The 21144-nt window shown below is 50.8% G+C and overlaps 1 protein-coding gene across 7 annotated transcripts in view; it reads right to left on the bottom strand.

Annotated features, from left to right (window-relative positions):
- Window positions 1–21144, bottom strand: part of Scarb1 (scavenger receptor class B, member 1) — a 64008-nt gene that overhangs the window by 38753 nt on the left and 4111 nt on the right. For 2 of the 7 annotated variants that reach the window (XM_030254310.1, XM_030254308.1), the window contains exons 1-2: window positions 11655–11880; window positions 10321–10589 (exon numbers count right to left, since the gene is read on the bottom strand). The exons of 3 other annotated variants lie outside the window; for them this stretch is intronic. Coding sequence is in view for 1 of the 4 variants with exons in the window: in XM_017320764.2 (XP_017176253.1) it covers window positions 10195–10227 (33 nt within the window). In the remaining 3 variants the exon portion in view is untranslated. Of the gene's footprint in view, window positions 1–10194; window positions 11179–11654; window positions 11881–21144 lie in introns of those variants that run through there. 2 more of the 7 variants (XM_017320764.2, XM_030254309.1) reach the window with 2 other exon arrangements.

The following is a 21144-nucleotide window of genomic DNA, read 5'->3' on the forward strand; positions in this document are numbered from 1 at the left end:
CCTTTCCCCTCCCACTACCTCCTTAGTGTCCCATTTCTCCAACCTCATCAATAGGTACTCTAGGGGCCCCAGTAAACGAAATCACGCTGCAACCATCCTGCCGTCTCTCAGAATCTAACTTCAGCATTCATCCATGTTCCAGTGTGTGGGAGAATTCTCTCCTCTGCAGCAGCTATCGCAGGACTTTAAAGCTGAGGCAGGAGGACCACGAGTTTGAACTATTTACCTGGGGACTATATAATGAAACCCTGTCTCCAGATAGATAGATAGATAAATAAATAAATAAATAAATAAATGGAATCTCTCTCTTCCTTTATACGGCTGCATACTATTCCCTCTTGGAGAGCCCTCTTTTCATTTCTGAAGATTTAATCTTAATTTTATTAATGTGTGTGTTGCTCTGTGCACATGAGCACAGTCCCTAAAGAGGCTCCCAGAAGGGTGTCAGATCTCCTGGAGCTGATATTACAAGTAGCTGTGACTCGCCTGATGTGGGTGCAGGGAACTGAACTCTGGTCCTTTGGAAGAGCCATGTGAGCTCCTGACCTCTGAAACCCTCTCCAGCTCACCTCTCTGTATTTCATCTGCTTTTCCTATCTGCCCATCCAGCATCACTAAGTATTGGGACCCTTCTACCTTCAGCTGTTGTGTGGTGTCCAGACTCCCCAGGAGGACGGCTGCACGGGACAGTGACCTGACACCAGCTTCTCATGGCAGCTGCACCCTTTTACAGTACCAGCAACATCACCTACGACCTACTAAGTTCAACAGAGGCTGTCCTTGTGGGTTTGCACGACCTTTGACCTTCAGCAACCTGCAGCCCAGTGACAGGTGTCCTGAGCATCTATCTGCTCCAGGGCTCTCACCACCTGTAAACTACTTCGGATACTCATTTCGTTTTCTGTCAGGTGGAAATGCTCCTTGCCTGGCCCTCAGAGGGGCCTGCTTCTCCTCAGCACCAGAGGCCCCTCCCTCACCAGTGGCCTTGTTAGCCACACTCACCACAGGCCAGTCACACTGCCCCTCTTGTGCAGGTGTCAAGTCCTGCAGACAGTCCATCAAGACCCTGTTTCTCTGCCCACCATGCAACTCCAGGGCCTGGGAGGGGCCCAGCATGCAACGGGGCAGTCAGCTCAACAGGAAGAGGGAACACCTGCTTCCCCAGAAGAGCCTCAGACTCCTCCTCCTCTCTACCCTGCTCCTCTGTGTCTGTCCCATCTGCCAGATCAATAATCCCCAAGGTTTTGGTGGGACTGAAAGACACCTGGAGGTGACTTAAGGCACCAAGTGTCTTAAATCGACACTTAGAGCTGGAGTTTGTGGGTATCCCAGCTGCTAGGAGACAGGCACCTTCCAATCCCACAGGTTTTGTGTTGTTATTGTTGTTTGGGGGGTTTTGGTTTTTTTTTTCAGCCAGAGCTCAGCTAGACCCCGCTGTGGGTCTGGGTAGGGGGCAATGGCACTCTCTGAGGCCAGGCTATACATATAGGGTTCTTCCACAATGGCTCTCCATTGGCCTCTACCTTGAAACAAAGCCCATTCTATATCTCCCTTCCCCTTCTCCCCCGCCTCCACTTCCACATGAGGACTCGGTGACCCTGACTGCTGATAGCTCGGTCCACTTATCTGCTCCTGGACCACACACCATGAAAGCCCAGACTGGGAAGGTCAGCTGTGGGGAGACCTCGAAGGCCAGGCTGCTCAGTCCACTGCAGCCTCCCGCCCACAGCCATGGCCATTTCCCTGGCTGGCCTCTTCTCCTCACCTTTCTTTGACTCGTCCCCTTGTGTGAGAGGTCCCCGGGGACACCTTCATCATCATCAATGACTCCCACCCCAGACAACAGCCTTATAGGTAGGTGGGCTGACCCCTAAGTCCTGACAACTGGATACAGGAATTAACACCAACCACTCTGCAGACCGGGAAACTGAGTCCTTGGGAGATGAGACCCTGACTGAGTCGGAAGCTAGACCTGGGCCCGCCTCCTCCATTCTACTCCATACGGCCATCGGCCATAAACTTAGTGGAGAATTACAGAAAACACAGGACACTTCTTAGACCCTTTCAATTATTTTTTTAAATCACATTTACTTATTTGTGTATTTATTTATTATGTGCACAGGCACAGATGCACCACAGCACACGTGTGGAAGCCAGAGGATAGATAACTTATAGGAGTCTGTCTGTCCTTCCACCATGTGGGTTCCAGAGATCCAATTCCGGTTACTAGGCTTAGCAGCAAGAACCCTTCCCCGTGATGAGCCGTCTCTCTGGCCCTCTTCACTGTCGATTTGAATTGGCCACCTTGCTACCCATGCCAGCCAGCAGCTGGATCCGATCCCGGCAACACCTCTCTGATTCCCCAATGATACCCATTTATCTCTCTCAGCCCCAGCCCCACTGACAAGCAGGAAACCAAAGGCGCAAGGAATCAAGTTCTTGCCCTCAGCCACACACCAGAGATGACCATCCAGAGAGGAGATGGTCTAAAGATCAAGATCCTTAAGGGGACAGCTCTGCCAGGGGCTGCCACATAAATCCTGCCATCTTGATGCACAGCAAGTTCCTGGACATGGGGATTTGAGTCAAGGTTCACTCATCTGGCCTCACACGGGTACCTCTACCTCAGTGCCTGTGAGCCTCCACTTGCAGAAAATGCCTTGAGTGGACCTCAGTAGATGGGAGCGGATCTGGATCTGGTGAGCTTGCCTGGACCTCACACAGCATGGTACCTGGAGGGTAGACCAGGCTGGCCTTGAACTCAGAAATATGAGCCTCTCAAGTGCTGGGATTAAAGACATGCGACACCACTGCCCGGCTGTTCTTTTTTTTTTTTTCTTTGAGAAAAGTTCTTACTGTGAAGCTCTGAGGGTGACTAAACACGGCAAGTGACTTCGGGGACCAAATTCTGTGTTGATTAACCTTTACTCTTTTACGTACTTAAGCCACAACTTTGAGCTAAGCACGCCCAATGATGTGTCTTGTCCTTTAAAATTATAACCTTGCAGCGGTTAGCTCTGGCAACCTGACACAACGTAGATTCCCCTGGGAAGAGGGTCTCAGTGAAGGACGGCCTGCCTACATTTGGATTGGCCTGTGGGGATTGTCTAAATGATTAGCTTATCTGACCTGAGAAGACCTAGTCCACCATTGGCGGCCCCATTCCCTAGGCAAGGGGTCCTGGGCTGTATGAGTGGAGAAATCAAACTGAGCTCAAGCAAGCAAGCGAGCAAGTATGCTGAATGGGGGATATGTCAGGACTCCTGGGGCCCTAGAGGAAGCTCAGATCTGGTGGCACCTTAATCCACAGATGTGATTTCCAGGCACCCAGCCAGGAGTAATTAGTGGCGTCTGTAGAAACAAATATATCTCCTGAGAAAGCTCCGGAAGACACGGGAAGATGGTGCTGGAATAGGCCCAATTTCCCAGAGACATGCTATTGAATGCACAGCCATTCCCCGCGGCCTTGGCTGATGGGAAACACGGCTGATCCCTCCAGCGCTCTGGAAAGAAGGGGGAGACCCAGAGCCATCTGAGTGCCCAATCCGAGACTGCAAAGTGCAGGAAGTGCGCACGGGTACCGGGGGCCAGGAGAGGGAGGCCAGGGAGGGCAGGGAGGGGCTCTTCTAAACACAAACATGTTTTTTGCAGCAAGGAACAAAGAGCCATGAACCAAAGTTACCTCTGTGCTTGGGACGCTGGGGGACGCGAGTGTCATGTCACCTTTGTCTTCCCAGAGGGTCATTCCCCTCTGGACTGGCTTCAAACTCACTATTAGCAGAGATGACCTTGAACTTCTGATCCTCTTGCTTCCTACCTTCAAGTGCTGAGAGCCGGCTATCAGGACAGACTGGTGATTTTTGTCCTGTAGTTTATTTTCACAGTAGGGGCTGTCTGGGCAAAAGGTACTCTGCCATGCATCTATGTAGGTGGTGATCCTAAGATACTTGACTGTGCCCTGTGTGACCTTAATCGGAAATAGGGTCTGGCCAGATGTCAAGTTAAAAATATCAGATCAGCGCAGTGGCACAGGCCTGTCACTTCAGCACTTGGGAAGCTGAGGCAGGAGGATTGTGAATTTAAAGCCTGCCTGGGCTGCACGGTGAGACTCTTAACTCAAAATAGGAATGAATGTCAAAGTGTTTGGACTTAGGTTGGGTCTCAAAGAAGAGCAGGGGAGCTGGAAAGATGGCTCGATGGATGCAGGCATCGGTGTTCGGTTCCCAGCAGCTACGTGGTGGCTCACACTATCTGTAACTCCAGGTCCAGGGGCTCTGATGTCCTCCGGCCTTCATGGGGACCAAGCACGCATGCTATGCACATAAACTCATGCAGGCATATGCACATACACATAAATAATACTAATAACTCAGTTTTGAAGAGGAAATGGAAAATACAAAGGAGGCCACGTTGAGACAGAGATAGAGACAGAAACAGGAGCATTGATGCCGTCAACTGAGGAACGGTGAACACCTCCAGGAATGGAGAGAGCCAAGAGCCCTCAAGACACTAGAAGCGCCCAGCCTAGCCATGAAGTTCCCACGGCTTAAGGACACAAGTTTAGACCTAGGTGACTAACACAGGCCTCTCTAGGAGGCTGGGGCACCACCACTGAAAGAAACACACCCTGATTTCAGCTCTGGTGATGGGACAGACTCGTCCTTGGCCTCTAGCCCTTGGCGGGACGTTTCTGCTGGCCTCTATCAAACTGTCATCCCAGGCAAGATGCAGACACTCCTGAGCCCCATGACCTTCATCACAGATTCCTTTTTGGGGGCCAGTGTCTCTCTAGCCCAGATTGGCTTCCTACTCCCTAGAGTAGCCAAGCAGAATCTGAGATGACAGATAGGGACCATCATATAAAGTTCATGGGGTCCTGGGGGCTGCCCCCGGGGCCTCGTGTGTGCCAGGCAAGCAGCTACAAAGTGAGCCACATGCTCAGCGCAACACAAATGCTCTGAAGAAGTGAAGCCCAAACCTCAGGTTAGCCTGTTAAAGTCCTTCAAGTTCTCAGAGCCTTACTCACAAGCCAGCGAGGCTCAGCAGGCTGCACAGACGGCTCTAGACACAAGTACCAGCCGTTCAAGCTGAGGACCCGAGTGCGGACCCTCGCCCCAGCACCCATGAAAAAGCCAAGTGGGTCATCAAACCCAGACATACAGGTCTATAACTACAGCACTCTGGGCATTGGGATCAGTGGAGAAAGGAGGGTTCCTGAAGCTTGATGGTCAGACAGTCTAGACAATCAGCAAGCTCCAGATTCAGTGAGAGACCCTGAGTCAAAAATAAACTGGCAGGGCTGGAGAGGTGGCTCAGCAGGTAAGAGCACTGACTGCCCTTCTGAAGGTCCTGAGTTCAAATCCCAGCAACCACATGGCTCACACCCATCCGTAATGAGATCTGACGCCCTCTTCTGGAGTGTCTGAAGACAGCTACAGTGTACTTACATAAAATAAATAAATCTAAAGATAAATCTATAAATAATAAATAAATAAATAAATAAATAAATAAATAAACTGGCATGGGAGGTAGGAGAGTGGCAGAGAGCTTAACTAGCACCTACGAAGCTCTGGGCTCAAACTCCGGCACCACCAAATATACATTTACTTATATATATAAATATATATAACATAAATATAGTATACATTTTGTAGATTTATATAAATATATAATTTATATACACACACATAATTTACGATCAAGTGTGGTGGTGCATGCCATTAATCCCAGCACTTAGGAGGAAAAGGCAGGTGCATCTCTGTAAGTTCGAGGCTAGCCTGATCTACATAGTGAGTTCCGAGGCTAGCCTGATCTACACAGTGAGTTCCTGGTCAGCCTACACTACACAATAAGAGCTTGCCTCAGAATAAACAAACATGCAAACTTGAGAATCATGGGGGAGAACACCCAACCTAGACTCTGGTATCCACAAGTACACAGAAATGCACCCACCTACACATATACACACACTCATAGATGTATGCTCACACACACACACACACACACACACACCTCAGAAATGCAAACTGAAACACCCACAGGTCGTCTTCTTCAAGAAGGCTGGTCACACAGAACTCTGAGAGGGTGAATGGACACTTGTGTAACCAGCCTGCTAACAGTAGGCAGCCAGCTGCCTACTCAAACATCCCAGGGACCAATCTGAAGCCACCCAATGTGGCAGGTCCCAGGAAGTGTGTTGCGTATGCTGTATATGGTTGATAGAGTTGGAAAAACCAGGGCATCTGTCACCATGGTAACAGACAAGCTCTCACAGACATTAAACAGGGAGACCAGGCAACAGCAAGGAGCCAGGAGCCAGATATGCACACGGGCAACCCAGATAAGATGGTAACACCTGGCTAAGTGATTGGCCAGTGCTGGGATATGCCACCACCTCCCTGGACACTGTAACCAGAATACTAGAATCTACCTTTATTCCCACAGAAAATGACAGAAAAAGAAGACACCTGATGTCATCTTTGGGTCTGTAGGTCTGTATGCACACACACACACACACACACACACTCGTGCATACGCAAAAACTCATGCACACACACACAAACATACATGTGCACGTACACACACAAGTAAATACATAAACAAAATAAACATAAAACCCCCTGGGGTTTTTTTTTGGGTTTTTTTTGGGGGGGGTGGTTTTTTGAGACAGGGTTTCTCTGTATAGCCCTGCCTGTCCTGGAACTCACTCTGTAGACCAGGCTGGCCTCGAACTCTGAAATCCACCTGCCTCTGCCTCCCAAGTGCTGGGATTAAAGGCGTGCGCCACCACCACTGCCCAGCAAACCCCCTGTTCTTGTGTGATTTTTCCTTGAGACTCTTTCTATTCACCCCAAAGTGACACCTGACCTAAGAGGAGATTCTGGCCCATCAGATGGGGTGCAGCAATGATACTGGGGTCACTTATAGAAGCACGGATGACTCAAAGGCAGCTGTGTGACCCCACCCCATCCCTAGCAACTGCTTACTGCATGGCTACTCCAGGGCACCTCTTCATTCCCACAAGACCCAGTCTTTCAAGGGTCCCAGCCACTAATCACAGAGACTCTGATTTCAAGGTGTCCACATAGCGTCATTGCCTGAAGCGTTCCAGGTGCCGAACCACTCCCACCTGTCTACCCCACCCCCATGCCTCAAACTGTATTGGAATGTACTGGATTCAGAGCCCATGATGGGGCCACAGTAGGTTAAAAAAAAAAAAGGAGGCAATAAATTAGTCAGGATGGTCCCTGATGCGGTGTGACCGGAGTCTACAGCAAGAAGAGCTAGGAGAGAGATACTGAGGATAGCAGCAGGGAGACAGGGAAAGGCAGGCAGTGGCTGCAAGCTAGACAGCAGGAGCAGCCATGGCAGCCAAGGGCATGCAGCCTCCAGAAGAGCCAGAAAGGAAGCGGATGTTGCTTAAGTCACACAGCTGATGGCCTTTCACGATGATGGCCTGGTAAAGCAAGTCACCTAAGGCAGAGAGGTGAGCCAATGGCACTAGGTCACATAGCTGGGAGAAGGCTGAGCCAACACCTGGACCCCAGCCCAAGGCCTCGGAACGTAAGCTCTCACCCACAGTGATGTGGATGGATGGGACTGAAGCAGATGGAAGAACGTACTCAAGATCGAAGCCAGAGAGAGGATGAGCCACAGAGGGAGACACTGACAGGAGGAGACAGGGAAGGAGAGAGAGAGGACATGACAAGTGAGCATGTGTCCACACCCCACAGCACCACGCTCCCCACACCCACAAGAGCCACTAGCTACCTGCTGCCACCGGCTAAAGACAGATAAACACAATGTGACATCTATACCATTAAAAACCGCACACACACACAAAACATTGTCCAGTCACAGAGAGTTAGGAGGCACAGGTATACGCTATTACATAGATGAACTTGAAAAAAACGGGCCACAGCCAGGATGCAAATGTGGTCAGGCTTGGCGGTGCGCATCTGTGGGCCTTGCATGCCAGAGACTGAGACAGAAAGACTGATACCAGGTTAGTCTGAGCTACAGAGCAGGCTTGGTCTCCAAACAAACAAACAAACAAAGCAACGAAAGCAAAATGCCACAGCAATAAAGTCAGAGTTTGTAGACACTAAAGGAAGTTCAAAACCAGACCAAGTCGGATATATAGGGATGGTTCTACAAAAGGCAAGGAGCACCCAAGGGTGGTGGCTCCCTCCAGCAGGGCCTCGGGACCATGAGGCTCCATCTTTTCACCTGGGGCTGATTTAACCTGACGGATGTGTATTATGACCTTTGTTAGAACTTTGTACTATTTCACAATAATAAGAAAGGAAGCGCAAGAGGCACAGTGAGGGCTGGGAACAGACAGGAGAAGGAGATCCCGAGGCCAGCGCAGGTCAGGACCCCAGCTACAATGGAGCACTGGCTAAGATGGGCTCTCAGCCCAGGGGAGCCTCCTGGGCTAAGAGGCCAGATGAGGGGACCAGGGCCAGGGCTTAGAATTTCTGCAGGGCTCAGAGGTCAGGATGGGGGTTGGGGTGGCGGTAGGGAGCAGAGCAGGATGAGCCCCCAGGTCCCACCTTCCTGGGCCTCCAACTCCAGAAGGCCAGCTCTGACATGCCAGGACTCCTACAGCTGCAAGGGTGGGTGGGAGCCCTGAGCTGGCCTCAGCCTGGTCGTCAGAGGGATCAACACCTCTCCGAACATGGAGGTGGGGCTGGGAAAGCCAGGAAACTCAAGCAGAAGCTGGTGCAAGAAACTCTAAGCCCCGCTGCTCGCACTGCCTGCTCAGCCAGGATAACCCTAGGCAGTTTATGTGCAGGGTCTGTGGGAAGAGCACATAGCAACCACAACCAGGGCGCCCTGCCTAGAAGGTGGCCATCAGCTCCTGGGAAACAAGGCTTGCAGAACAGGTGGCAAGAGAGGCCTGGTTGTACCACTGATAGGAGGAAGGAGATCCACACAGGACAAACCTCTAAACTTAACAGCTACAACCAAATATGGACTCTGTGGGCAAGCCTGCCACCCCAGGCTAAAGCAGGAGGACTGAACATCCAAGGCTAGCCTGGGACACTTAGTGAGACTAACTTTAATAATAATATTAGGAAAGAGTTGGGCTTTCAAAATGGCTCAGCAAGTAAAGGTGCTTGCTGTCAACATGACAGAAAAGGGAACTGACAAACTAGGGATGTCCTCTAATCGCTATACAAACAAACAAACAAACAAACAAAAATAAGGGCCAGAGAGACCGCTTAGCAGTTAAAAGCATGGAGTGCTATTGCAGAGACCCTAAGTTCCATTTCCAGTACCCTATAGTCAGGTGGCTCACTAGAACTCTTGCTCCAGGGGATCTGGCGCCTTCATGTGGCCTCCACAGGCACCTGCACTCATGTGCACATACCCACACAAAGACACATAATTTAAAAAAAAAATCTTTAAATAAGTAAGTGTAAAAAGGTTTTTAAGGAGAAAGGACTGGGGATATGGCACATCAAGCAGGAGACCCCAGGTTCAGTTCCTACCCTGGCAGAAAATAAGTAAGACAGATTTGAATGGAAAAAGGACAGAGCTGGAGGCAGAGGCCTCACACACAGGGGCCAGCCTGTAGCTGCAGGCTGTGGGCAGGAGGATAAGTGACCTTGACTCTAACAGAGGTCTACGCACATTCTCTGCAGGGCCAAGAGGTTTGGGTGAGTGCCAATGTGACCCACTGTCCCATTGTGTCAGCGATTTTTCCAAAACAATAATTTTTAAAAGAAAAACCTAGACGTGGGGAGGGAGAACAGCCGGTGGCTGAGTTTACTGGGACATGGCTAGCCAGCAAGGTACTTGGGCAACTGCAGAATCAGTCTTGAGACATCCCCAGCCACTCTTAAGGCTGGTGGGAAAGCTGGGTGTGCCATGAGCATGCCCTGTGACATCTCAGAGCAGGATGTAGAAGAGAAGTCAGTTGCAAGCATTGATGACAGGTCCCCGAGGATGTGTGCATCAGCATACTGAGCGATACTCAGCAGCTTGTTATTCTAGGTGTTTAACAGGTATGATCTCCTCAGACACAGGACACTATTAAGAACACGGTGAAAAGGCACAGAGGAATTAAGGCACTTGCCCGAGGTTACCCAGCAGGGAATTGGCAGAGCCATCCCCCGCAAGGCTCAAGCCCAGAGACTTTCCAATGGGTTTACAACCTTGGCAGTGACCCTCCAGGAACACACTCACCTCCCACCTCTCCTCCAGGCAGACGGCAAACATGTGGGTAGCCAGAGAGCCCAGCTCGGCTTACAAAGAGACACTAGCAGAAGCTCAGCTTCAGTCCCCATACTGCTCCAGAAGGACATGGCGTACCTCAGAGTCTTGGGTAAGAGCCAACAGCTGCTCTGTCTGGGGCGTGAGCCGACTCCTGAGCTATATTGCAGAACACGTCCAGAGCAGATTACCTCCTCTGCATCTGAGCCTGATGCCGAGTGTAGTGAAGGGCGCGGAGGCTTGGGCTGGTTCTCGCTGTTTGCATCCTACGGCGCACTCAGAGCCTCAGAGAAGGCGCATAGAGCTTGAACTTTGGTATACCGGGTCCTGACATCTCTCCTACTTTATCAAAACACCTCCTCCCACTCCTACAGTCAGATGAGAGCAAAGAAGAGGTAGGTGGGAGGGAGCTGGGAGACTGCCCGAAGTCACCAGAAAACAACATGACTAGCCCTCACTTACCGAGATCTCTTATCTTTCCCTAGCCCAGCACCCCACTTCCCCGGCCAGCCTGGCAGTTAACCTGGCCCACGACCAGCTAACACTGGCTACCAACTATGGCCTTGAACAGATCACAGCTCCCTCTGAGATCTGGGTCCTTAAAGAGAAAAATAAAACACAGGCGCTAAGCTGGGCGGTGATGGCACACACATTTAATTCCAGCACTTGGGAGGCAGAGGCAGACAGATCTCTGTGAGTTCGAGGCCAGCCTGGTCTACTGATTGAGTTCTAAGACAGTCAGGGCTACACAGAGAAACCCAGTCTCAAGAAACAAAATAAAAACAAAAACAAAAGCATGAGGGCAGGAGAGATGACTTAGCCAATAAAGCCCCAGCAGCCAAGCCTGCCTGAGTTCAACCCCATGCATAATGGTAGAAGAAGAAAACTGACTCTTGCAAGTTGTCCTCTGCCCTCTACACATGTGTAGTACACATATGGCACCCCTACCCTCCACAATACACACAAATAAACAAACATGTGATTTTAACAAACAAAAAGATGGGCCAGGCACTACGGCACATGTCTTTACTCCCAGGATTTGGGAAGCAGAGGCAGAAGGATTGCCAAAAGTGTGAGGCCAGCCTGGGCTACAGTGTGAGCCCCTGCCTCAAATAATAATAATAATAATAATAATAATAATAATAATAATAAATAGGAAGGAGAAGCAGAAGCAGCCGTAGCCCGTAGCAAAATCTGGGCGTGGTGAAATACTCTAATCCTAGCACTCAGGAGGGAGGTAGAGGCAGATGGATCTCTATGAGTTCGAGGACAGCCTGGTCTACAAAGTAAGTTCCAGGCCAGCCAGGACTACATAGAGAAACCCTGTTTCAAAAAACCAAAATAACAATGAGGATAAGAATGAAATAAAATAAAAAGAGAGAAACCCAAGTAAGTACTTGAAGACCCAACAACCTAAGATTTATAAAATTTACCCTGGCGCGCTGCCTCCCCAATCAAAAAAGCCTGGAGCCAGCGTCAAAAAAAGCACCCATGTACGTACATAAGAGGCAGCGAGCGGAACCTGGGGTGATCCGGTGCTAACTAGGGGCCAAGGGTTCTGTCCTTACTCTGGCTACCTGTCTCCCTTGCCTCCTGCCAACCCATAGAACATCGCTCCATCCCCTCCTGAGTCCTCAGAGAGAGCGCCTCTTTCCAAAGAAAGCTTTCTTGACACACACTGATTGGCTCAAACATGAGCATGTGACCTAAGCCAATCAGAGGCAATGGACAGCCCCAAGCCCCGCCCCCTTCTCCCAGCCCTTAACGTCATTGCTTTGCATTTGTTATTGTTTTTTGCATTTGTTATTTGAGTGTATGTGTGAGGAGTGTGAATGTGCCTGAGGTACACCCACAGCGGTCAGAGGACAACTTGAAAGAGCCTGTTCTTTTCTTCCACTGTGTGGGTCCCAGGATCGAACGCCAATCAACAGGCTTGGTGGCAAGCATTACTCACTGAACCCTTTAGACAGCCTCTTTAGCCAGGGCTGGCCTCCAATTCCCTCTGTAGTCAGGATGACTTAACACCTGGTTCTCTTGTTTTCGCCTCTGGAATGCCAGGATTACAGGTGTGTAATGGCACCCAGTTTATTTTTGTTCTTCGCACCTGTGAGCCACACCTCCCAGGTCCTTCTATATAGATCACTGGCAGGAGAAAGCAGCTGTCCACTGCACCCCGCACTGCATCCCGCACTGCATCCCGCACTGCATCCCGCACTGGGGCAGGTTATCTGGAACTCCGGGGAGGAAGTGACTTCGCTTTATTCATAAACCTAAACTTGTCCCCTGCGGAGGACTGTACACGGACCACGTCAAACCAAGGCTGCTGAAGACTCCCGTTCACTCCCGAAGGCCGTGCATTGCAAACCTGCACCCCACCTCCTGGTCTCTCCCGCCCTTGGCTAAGACAGGTGTGATTTATTTATCCACCGCCCACAGCCATCCCGATGACATGGCTGAGAACTGGGTCTCTTCCTTCTGGTCCACTGCCTTTGTGGTGGGACAGGAAGAGGTTACTGGGGGAAGCCAGCAGCCCTGGCACAGACACCAGTGAGGAGTTGCTGGAGTCAAGAGAAAACATGCAGAGACTCAGACCCTGGATCTAGGGTCACCTGCCAGAGACTCGGGCCAGTGGGTGTGGTCTGGGACATATGAACACCAACTCACCCAGGTGGCTTCAAGAAATGGCATCCAGGGGACAGAGGCTCATGGTCTGAGGCTTAGGTAGTGGCATCAGGAGGCAGCCCCCTGGAGACAGAGGCACAGCCCTTGCTGGGCAGTGGTGGCGCACGCCTTTAATCCCAGCACTCGGGAGGCAGAGGCAGGCAGATTTCTGAGTTCAAGGCCAACCTGGTCTACAAAGTGAGTTCCAGGACAGCCAGGGCTACACAGAGAAACCCTGTCTCGAAAAACCAAAAAAAAAAAAAAAAAAAAAACAAAAACAAAAACAAAAACAAAAACAAAAAAACAAAAACAAAAAAGCAAAACAGAGGCACAGCCCCCCCCCCCCCAATGGAGCAGAGGCAGTCAGCAAGGCTTGTGACCTCAGCGATGGCTGCTAGGGTCCCACCCCAGCCAGGCCACCACTGCAGGAGTAAAGCTATGTACAAAACACACCAGATCCCCATCCTGGTAGGACATCAACCAAAGGAATGAGTTCACTAGAGATGGGCGCAAGGAAACTTCCAAAGGTCAAGGGAGGTCAGGGAAGCTGGGACCAGGAAGTGTCTTCAAAAACATCCCCACACAGGCTTTGGGTGTACTGGTGTGAGAACACTTGTCTAGTATGAGTGCCTCTCTGTGTCCCTCCCAAGCACCCCAAAATACAAATACGTGTCATTTATTTTGAAACACAGGAGAGGAACTGAGTGAAAGAGCCAAGGGGAAAAGTATCTGGGCAGAAGGAACTTCCGGCGCGTGTGAGAATGGAGGAGGAGAGAGACTTGTGGGCTTAGAACAGAACCGCTGACTGGCCAGACAGGTTGGAGCCTGTGAAGAAAGGACTGATGGATCGGGGCAAGAGTGAGTGAGTGTGTGCGTGTGTCTGTCTGTCTGTCTGTCTGTCTTTGTATGTGTGTCTGTGTGTGTGTGTGTGTGTGTGTGTGTGTCTCTATATGTCTCTCCTCCGTCTCTGTGTGTGTGTGTGTGTGTCTATCTTTCTCTATGCCTCTGTGTGCATGTATGTCTCTATGTGTGTGTCTCTGTGGGTGTATGTGTTTGGCTCTTTGTGTGTGTCTGTCTGTCTCTCTGGGTGTGTGTGTTTGTCTGTCTGTCTGCCTCTGTGGGTGTGGGTCTCTCTCTCTCCCTCTCTCTCTCTGTGTGTGTGTGTGTGTGTGTGTGTGTGTGTATGTATATATGTAGAGGCCAGAGGCCAATCCAACCTCAGGTGTGCTCCCTCCAGCACTATCTATCTTTTTTTTTAAGATCGATTCTTTCTAAAGCCTGGAGCTCCCCAGTTGCGTTGCAGGAATGAATCCCGGGAGCCCCATGGAGTCTCCTGTCTCTGCCTCCCCAGGGATGGAATTACCAGCTTGTTTGACGTGGGCTCTGGGGATCAAATCCACATCATCTCACCTAGCTGGATCCTGAAACAGCTTTAAACTAAAGCACTGTGTCTTCGAAAGAGCACTCTGTCTGTGACAGGGGGAAGTGCCGGATCAGCCGGATCACCCATGGCAGGACAGTAGCACCACGGCACCCATGGTCTAGCCTGGCACAGGACTTCCTAGTGCCAGGGTACCAGAACACCCTGTGATTCGACCCTGTCCACTTTGGGTAAACATTTGGGAACCCAAGGCCCAGTGTCTGGCATCAGTTCCAACGCTGGGGACAAAGAACAAACACCACAGAGGTCCTTGCCCTCCTGAGCCTGGGGACTCCCCATGGGGACAACGTGGCAGAAGGAAAAAAGCCCAATGTACATGTAACTAGTGTGGCATATTGGGTCTGAATTGACCTCAGCGGAGTCCCACTTGGAAATGTCAGACATTAGACTATAGACCTAGCCCACGCACGAGAGGAATCAAGGGGTGGGGTGTGCAAGCCAGAAAGGTATCAGAGGGCAAGGTACTGGCCTCTTGACACATGGGAAGGACCTAGGGTCTGTTTCTGGCTGCTGTACTGGGAGCTGGGAGGAACACAAGAGACAGAGGAAAGGAATTTAAGGATCCAGATAAGAAAATGACAGAAGTCAGCCTCGGGAAACGGACAAAAAGGTGGGAGACGCTCACTTCCCCAGGGCTCACGTGTGGGAAGCAGAGAGGGCGAGGGAAGGCCGCTGCCAAGGTCGTGGCTTGCTGCCGCCACAAGCTAGAAGACCACAGGCCAAGCTAACCAGGAAGGTGAAGGGGGACAGGCCTGGAGTTGAAGGGGAAGGTCAGGAAAAAGTTGAGCCACCTGGCACACCAGACTCCTTTGAGGTCAAGGCCCAGGAGGGGACAGTTTGGGGCTGAGCAGGGGGTGGGGGTGGGGGGGTTGGGGGGGAAGTTAAGGCCCTGAGCTGTGAATTGGGCCTGGGCATATTCCACCAGAGTCTGGCTGAGGCAAAGGGGGAAAGAGAACCCCTGCCCCACGAGAACCATGGAGACAACCCACAGCCAGAGAGGCCCCAGCCAAGACCCTTTTCTAGAAGCTTCCAGAGAGGGTGGAAGGAACTTCATTGAAAAGCCAGGAAGCAAGCAAGGGTCAGGTCACTCCTATTCCTTCCCCTCCCTAGGCAGCTGAAGATCACAAAGCAGAGGAGATGGGAGCTGGGGAGAGGCCAGAAAGCCCGGGATCTGAGGAGAGGGGTGGAAATCTTCCCTCGGCAGCCATGGAACCTCCTCAGCCACTGGGACTCAGAGCCAGGCTGAGCCAGACCTGGGTTTTTTTGTTGTTGTTGTTTCTCTTTGTAGCTCAGCCTGGCCTGACCCTGCCCTAGGCCAGTGGAGGCCAAGGTCACCAGTGAGGGAGAGAGTGAGGAGAGAGGAGAGAGGTAAAAGGATCAAGTGTTTTTGTTTTCTGGTTTTTCATTTTTATGGAATTTTTTTTATTTATTTTGGGGGGAGGGTAGCCCAGGCTGGCCTAGAACTAGCAATCCCCCTGCTTTAGCCTCCTAACCTGTTTCTATTTTGGGCAGAGCCCCACCTACACCCCCACCCACCCCTGCCAGGCTAAATCCTCCTCAAACTAAATTGATGGCACAGGATCTGGCACTGAAGGTATTGAGTTTCAAACCCTGCACAAATGGTTTAGGTGGCTAGTTAACATATCAAAGCAGACCTGGCTGCCACGTTCTCCCAGCATCCCTCAGTCCCTACCAGTTTCAGAACCCCTTCAGGCTGGCATACCCTGCCCCCTACCCTGAACTCTATAGCCCAGAGGGCTGGGCTACTCTCCCCAGGATAATCCAACCATTTTGATTGCCCTCCCTCCTTCTTGGCAGTTGCACCTGGCTCCCCTCTCTCCTCTCCTTTTCCCTCCCCCTCCCCTCATCTAGCTCAGGGTTCAAGGTCATGTCCACTCTGGACTCTTCCAGCGGTCTCTGCCTCTAGCTATGTTCTCCCGTTCTCCCTTTTATCTACAATAAACCTTCTCCTCCACTATACCCAAGAGCATCCATGTTTTCTTCTCTCTCTCTCTCTCTCTCTCTCTCTCTCTCTCTCTCTCTCTCTCCCCCCCCCCTCTCTCATTCAGAAGGCCTCTCAGCTGAACTCATGGTCCTTAAGAGTGAAATGTCAAACATCCAGTGGCAACCTGGGGAGAAGCTCACGGTAGCCCAGGGCCTCTCTTTTGCTGGCCAAGGAAGGACATTTGAATACTCCTCTGTACCCTAAAAGCCACAGAAGGCCACAGAGCTGGCAGCCTGGGCCAAGCCTCCTAGGAACCAAGATGCACCTAGGATAAGCTCTGCAGAGAACCAAGTGGCTCTCTCCAGGACTGGCCCCAGAGTCGGCTGCTGGGATCCAAGGCCAGAGAACAGGATTCCTGGTAGCCGAACTCCAGGAATTGGAGCGAATGAGGGGATGAGTCACTGTGGGAAGATAGCAAAGAATCCATCCTTCCAGGAAGGGTCCCAGGGTAACTTCCTTCCAGGAATGCAACAGGAGAGTCTGGCTTCAAAATACCAGCACCTAACTACTGCACACAGTGACCATGCAGTGCCCGTGACCCCTTCTGTCTGCTGCAGTGCTAAGGTCGGAGCCCAGTGGCTTGCACCTCGAAGGCCATCATTCTGCCATGCAGCCATGTCCACTGCCCACCCCCAGCAAATGGAACAGGCATCAACATATGTGCATGTGTCTACATGGGCCCAGACAATGACCCATGTGCCTGCATCCCCTTCCTGGCTTTTCTCCATGTGGATAGGTTGTAGCTCGTGCGGTACACAGAAACACTCACATCCATGGATGTCAGCACTGGACCATACATACACCAAGCTCTGTCTGTGTGCTACTATACCTGGGGGACACTATTACGTGGACCCGCACCAAAAGGTGTGTATACCAACAGACACACACACTGAAGCTATGAGGACTTGTGGATGTACGAGGAGCCAGAAAGGAACAGAAATAAATGCTTGGGACTAAAAATAGGTAGTCTATAGCCACAGCTGCACCCTGAAGGGAACTAAAATAGTTCCACACATGCCAGGGGGACCGGAAGCCATGGGAACCGGAAACCAGGCATCAGGAAAGAGGAAGAAAACAGAAGAAATCCCAGCACACCCAAGCATTCTTACCCAGGGCCCAGAGAACAGGGAACTTGCAGGGACACCCATCCTGACATCTGGGGCCCCAGTCTCCACTTGGGGAGCAGCCCACGATGGCCCAGGCAGACCTTGATCCCAAGGTCACAGGGTGGTACAAACTGGGAAAAGGCAGACCTTCCCACTTAAGAGTCCTCCTGAGGAGGTACCAAGGGGTGCTGAATCTGCAGCCTTCTCTTGTGGGAGAAAACCCTGGAATACACCCGCTAGCCATGCACATCGATGGAAGAGAAGGGAGAAAAAGAAGGAACGGCCAGTCAAGGCCAGCTGTTCAAGGGTTACAATCTTTTAGCAGAGGCTACATCTTGGTTCTGTCACCTAAATCTGGAATGCGGAGGTAGAGGGTTGGGGTGGGGAGACATGGGACACCAGGGGACAAGTTTTACTTAATCTCTCTTTGTGTCCCTCTCCCTAGATGAAGCAGAGAGCAACTGTAGTCGTTTAGATACTTAATAAAAGGCTCTGAGGAGCATCGTAACACAGTATCTATCTACAAGGAGCTATCTGCCATCAGGGACACCTTCCAAGTGTCAAGCCAATGGGCTCTGCCAGAGGTCACAAAACAACTCAGGAACAGAGTAGATATCCCAGGCTAGCCCAACTCCTAGCTGTGGGAGAAGGGATCAGATTAGAATTGAGGCAAGGAGGGGTAGAGAGCCAGCTATTGGCCAGCATCCAGTCAGCTCCCTAGCCCTTCACCTGGCTGACCAACTTCTCAATCAGGAAAAAGAGCGAGCCACATCCAAGCCTGTGACAGAATAAGGATGGTGGGCTGGAGGGATGGCTCCGAGGTTTACAAGCACTGGCTGCACCCATAGAGAATCTGAGTTCGGTTCCCAGCACCCACATGACAGGTCACAGTTCCAGGGAATCCTGACACCTCTTTTGACCCTCCTCAAGCACCACACACGTGAATACAGACAAAACACTGAAAATAATAAATAAATCATTTTTTTAGGGGGATAGGGCGTTTTGAGACAGGGTTTCTCTGTGTAGCCCTGGCTGTCATAAAACCCACTCTATAGACCAGGCTGGCCTTGAACTCAGAGATCCACCTACCTCTCTGCCTTCCAAGTGCTGGGAATTAAAGGCATGTGCCACCAAAGGGACACGCCAGGGCCTCTGAAGAGGGACTAGGTCTAATGGGCTCAAACCAGGAGCATAGTGGTGTGGGGGTGGGGTGCTGAATTGAGGGTGGGAAAGAGAAACAAATTGGGAGCCTTCAAGCTGCTGAGAGGAATTTGGGGTTCACTCAGAAAAAGACGGGAATGTTAGAGAGTCTGAGCAGGGTGGGCACCATCCCTCACTAGAAGAGCAGGATAGACTACCACACGGGTCCAAGCAGGCAGTAAGGCCATGGGGGTAGAGGGGTCATAAAAGGTAATGGTGAAGCAGGTATGAGGTAGCAGAAAGAACAACGGAGCAGGTGAGGGCAGCCTGAGGCTTCCGCTTTGCACCTAGGGGACACATGGGACAGAGGAGGGAGGCATCAGCAGATGAACAGATCACGCACAGTGCAACAGGAAATGCCACGTCAGGACAGTGGAGCTGATGCAGACCCAGACTTGGGAAAGATTATGAGGCTCTGTGCTGAAGGCGGTGGCCCTGTGGACGGGCAAGCCGCGTGCCAGGCTGGGTTCTAGGTGAGACACACAGGGGTTCCAGGGCTGGTGGGTTTCCCTCCGTGTGACACTTACACACACTCCAAGAAAGTCACGGGGTACTTCTTACCATTTTCAGCTGTTTCCTTAACTGACAAGGACCTGTGTCAACCACGCTGCCTGTGCCGGCTAGCTTTGCGTCAACTTGACACAGTCTATTGTCATTTGAGAGGAGGTAACCTCAATTAAGACAAATTCCTCCATAAGACTGGGGGGGGGGGGGGGGGGGGCTGGAGAGATGGCTCAGTGGTTAGGAGCACTGACTGTTCTTCCAGAGGTCGTGAGTTCAATTCCCAGCAACCACATGGTGGCTCATAACCATCTGTAATGAGATCTGACGCCCTCTTCTGGTGTGTCTGAAGACAGCTACGGTGTACTCATATACATTAAATAAATAAGTAAATCTTAAAAAAAAAAAAAAAGACTGGGCAATGGGCAAGCCTGTAGAACATTTTCTTAATTAGTGATTGATGGGGAAGGGCGTGGCCTATTGTGGGAGGGGTCTCCCCAGAGCTGGTGGTCCTCGGTTCTGTAAGAAAGCAAGCTGAGCAAGTCATAAAGAGAAAGTTCGTAGCAGCATCCCTCCATGGTCTCTGCACCAGCTCCTGCCTCCAGGTCCCTCCCTTGTTCTAGTTCCTGCCCTGACTCCCTTCCATGATGAACAGTGATGAACAAGAAGCTGAGGCAGGAGGATTTCAAATAAAGCCTGAGTAATACAACGAAACCTTGCCCTAAAGAACTACAAACAAGATAGTAACCATTGGGCTCAGTGAGACGGCTCGGCAGCCTGACGACCTGAGTTCAATCCCTAGGACCCCACTTAGGAGCAGGAGAGAAATCACTCCTCAAAGTTGTCCCATGACCTGCATAGGCATGTTGCAGCACCACCCCTCCACTCACACACCAACAAATACATACACATAATATTTTACAAAAAGAATCATGATGGTTTGGAGATTGCTCGGTGGTTAAGAGCCAGGCTGGCCGCTCTGATACAGGACCTGGGTTCGTGAAATTCCTAGCACCCTCATGGTGGCTCACAACCATCTGTAAGTCCAAGTTCCAGAGGATCTGATGTCCTGTCTGGTCTACAAGGGCACTGCATGCACAGAGGTACATGCAGGAAAAACACCCCTACACATAAAATAAAACAAAAATGTACAGAGAGTCGTGCAGCCAGCATTATCTACCTTGTGTGTCTGGCACGCACCCTTCCGCACCTTTTTCTAAACCATTTTGGCACTAACACGAGTCTGTTGAAAATATAGAATACTGTTAGGGTTTTGATGTCATTCTTGTCATTTTGGGTTTGGTTGGTTGGTTGACTTGTTTTGTCTTGAGACAGGGTTTCTCTGTGTAACCCTGGCTGACACAGAGATCACTCTGTCTCTGCCTCCCGAGTGCTGGGATTAAAGGTATGAGCCGCCGCTGCGACCACCGACTGGCTGAGGGATTTTGGTGTGTGTGTGTGTGTGTGTGTGTGTGTGTGTGTGTGTGTGTGTTTCTCTTTATGTTTTGCAGTGCTGGGGATTGAACCCAGGGATGTGCACATACTGGGAAGCAGTCTATCAATCAGTGAGCTCTATCTTCAGTTTTCCACTTACCTATTTATTTATTTACTTACTTATTTATGTGTTATTTATTTGTGTGTTTGTTTCTTTATGAGACAGGATCTCTCTCTATAGCCCTGGCTATCCAGGCACTTGACTTGACTCAGAGATCTGCCTGCCTCTGCCTTCTGAGCGCTGGGATTTAAAAATATGCACTAATGCACCTTGCTTACATTTGATATAAAGACAGGGGTCTCACTAAGCTCCCCTGAGCTTCCTGTGCAACCCAGGCAGGCTCTGAACTTCCTCCGGCTTTGAATATTCATTCCTCCTGCCTCAGACTCCAAGTAGCTGGGATGCCGGGTAAGAGGCTGGGGAAGAGGGACTTTAATAGTAACAGAGCCTTTTTTCTATCATGCATGTCTTCCTGAAACCTGGCCCTTCTTAATTCTTTTCTTGGACTGCCCAG

Source organism: Mus musculus, chromosome 5 (genome assembly GCF_000001635.26).
Source record: "Mus musculus strain C57BL/6J chromosome 5, GRCm38.p6 C57BL/6J".
NCBI classification, from domain to species: domain Eukaryota; kingdom Metazoa; phylum Chordata; class Mammalia; order Rodentia; family Muridae; genus Mus; species Mus musculus.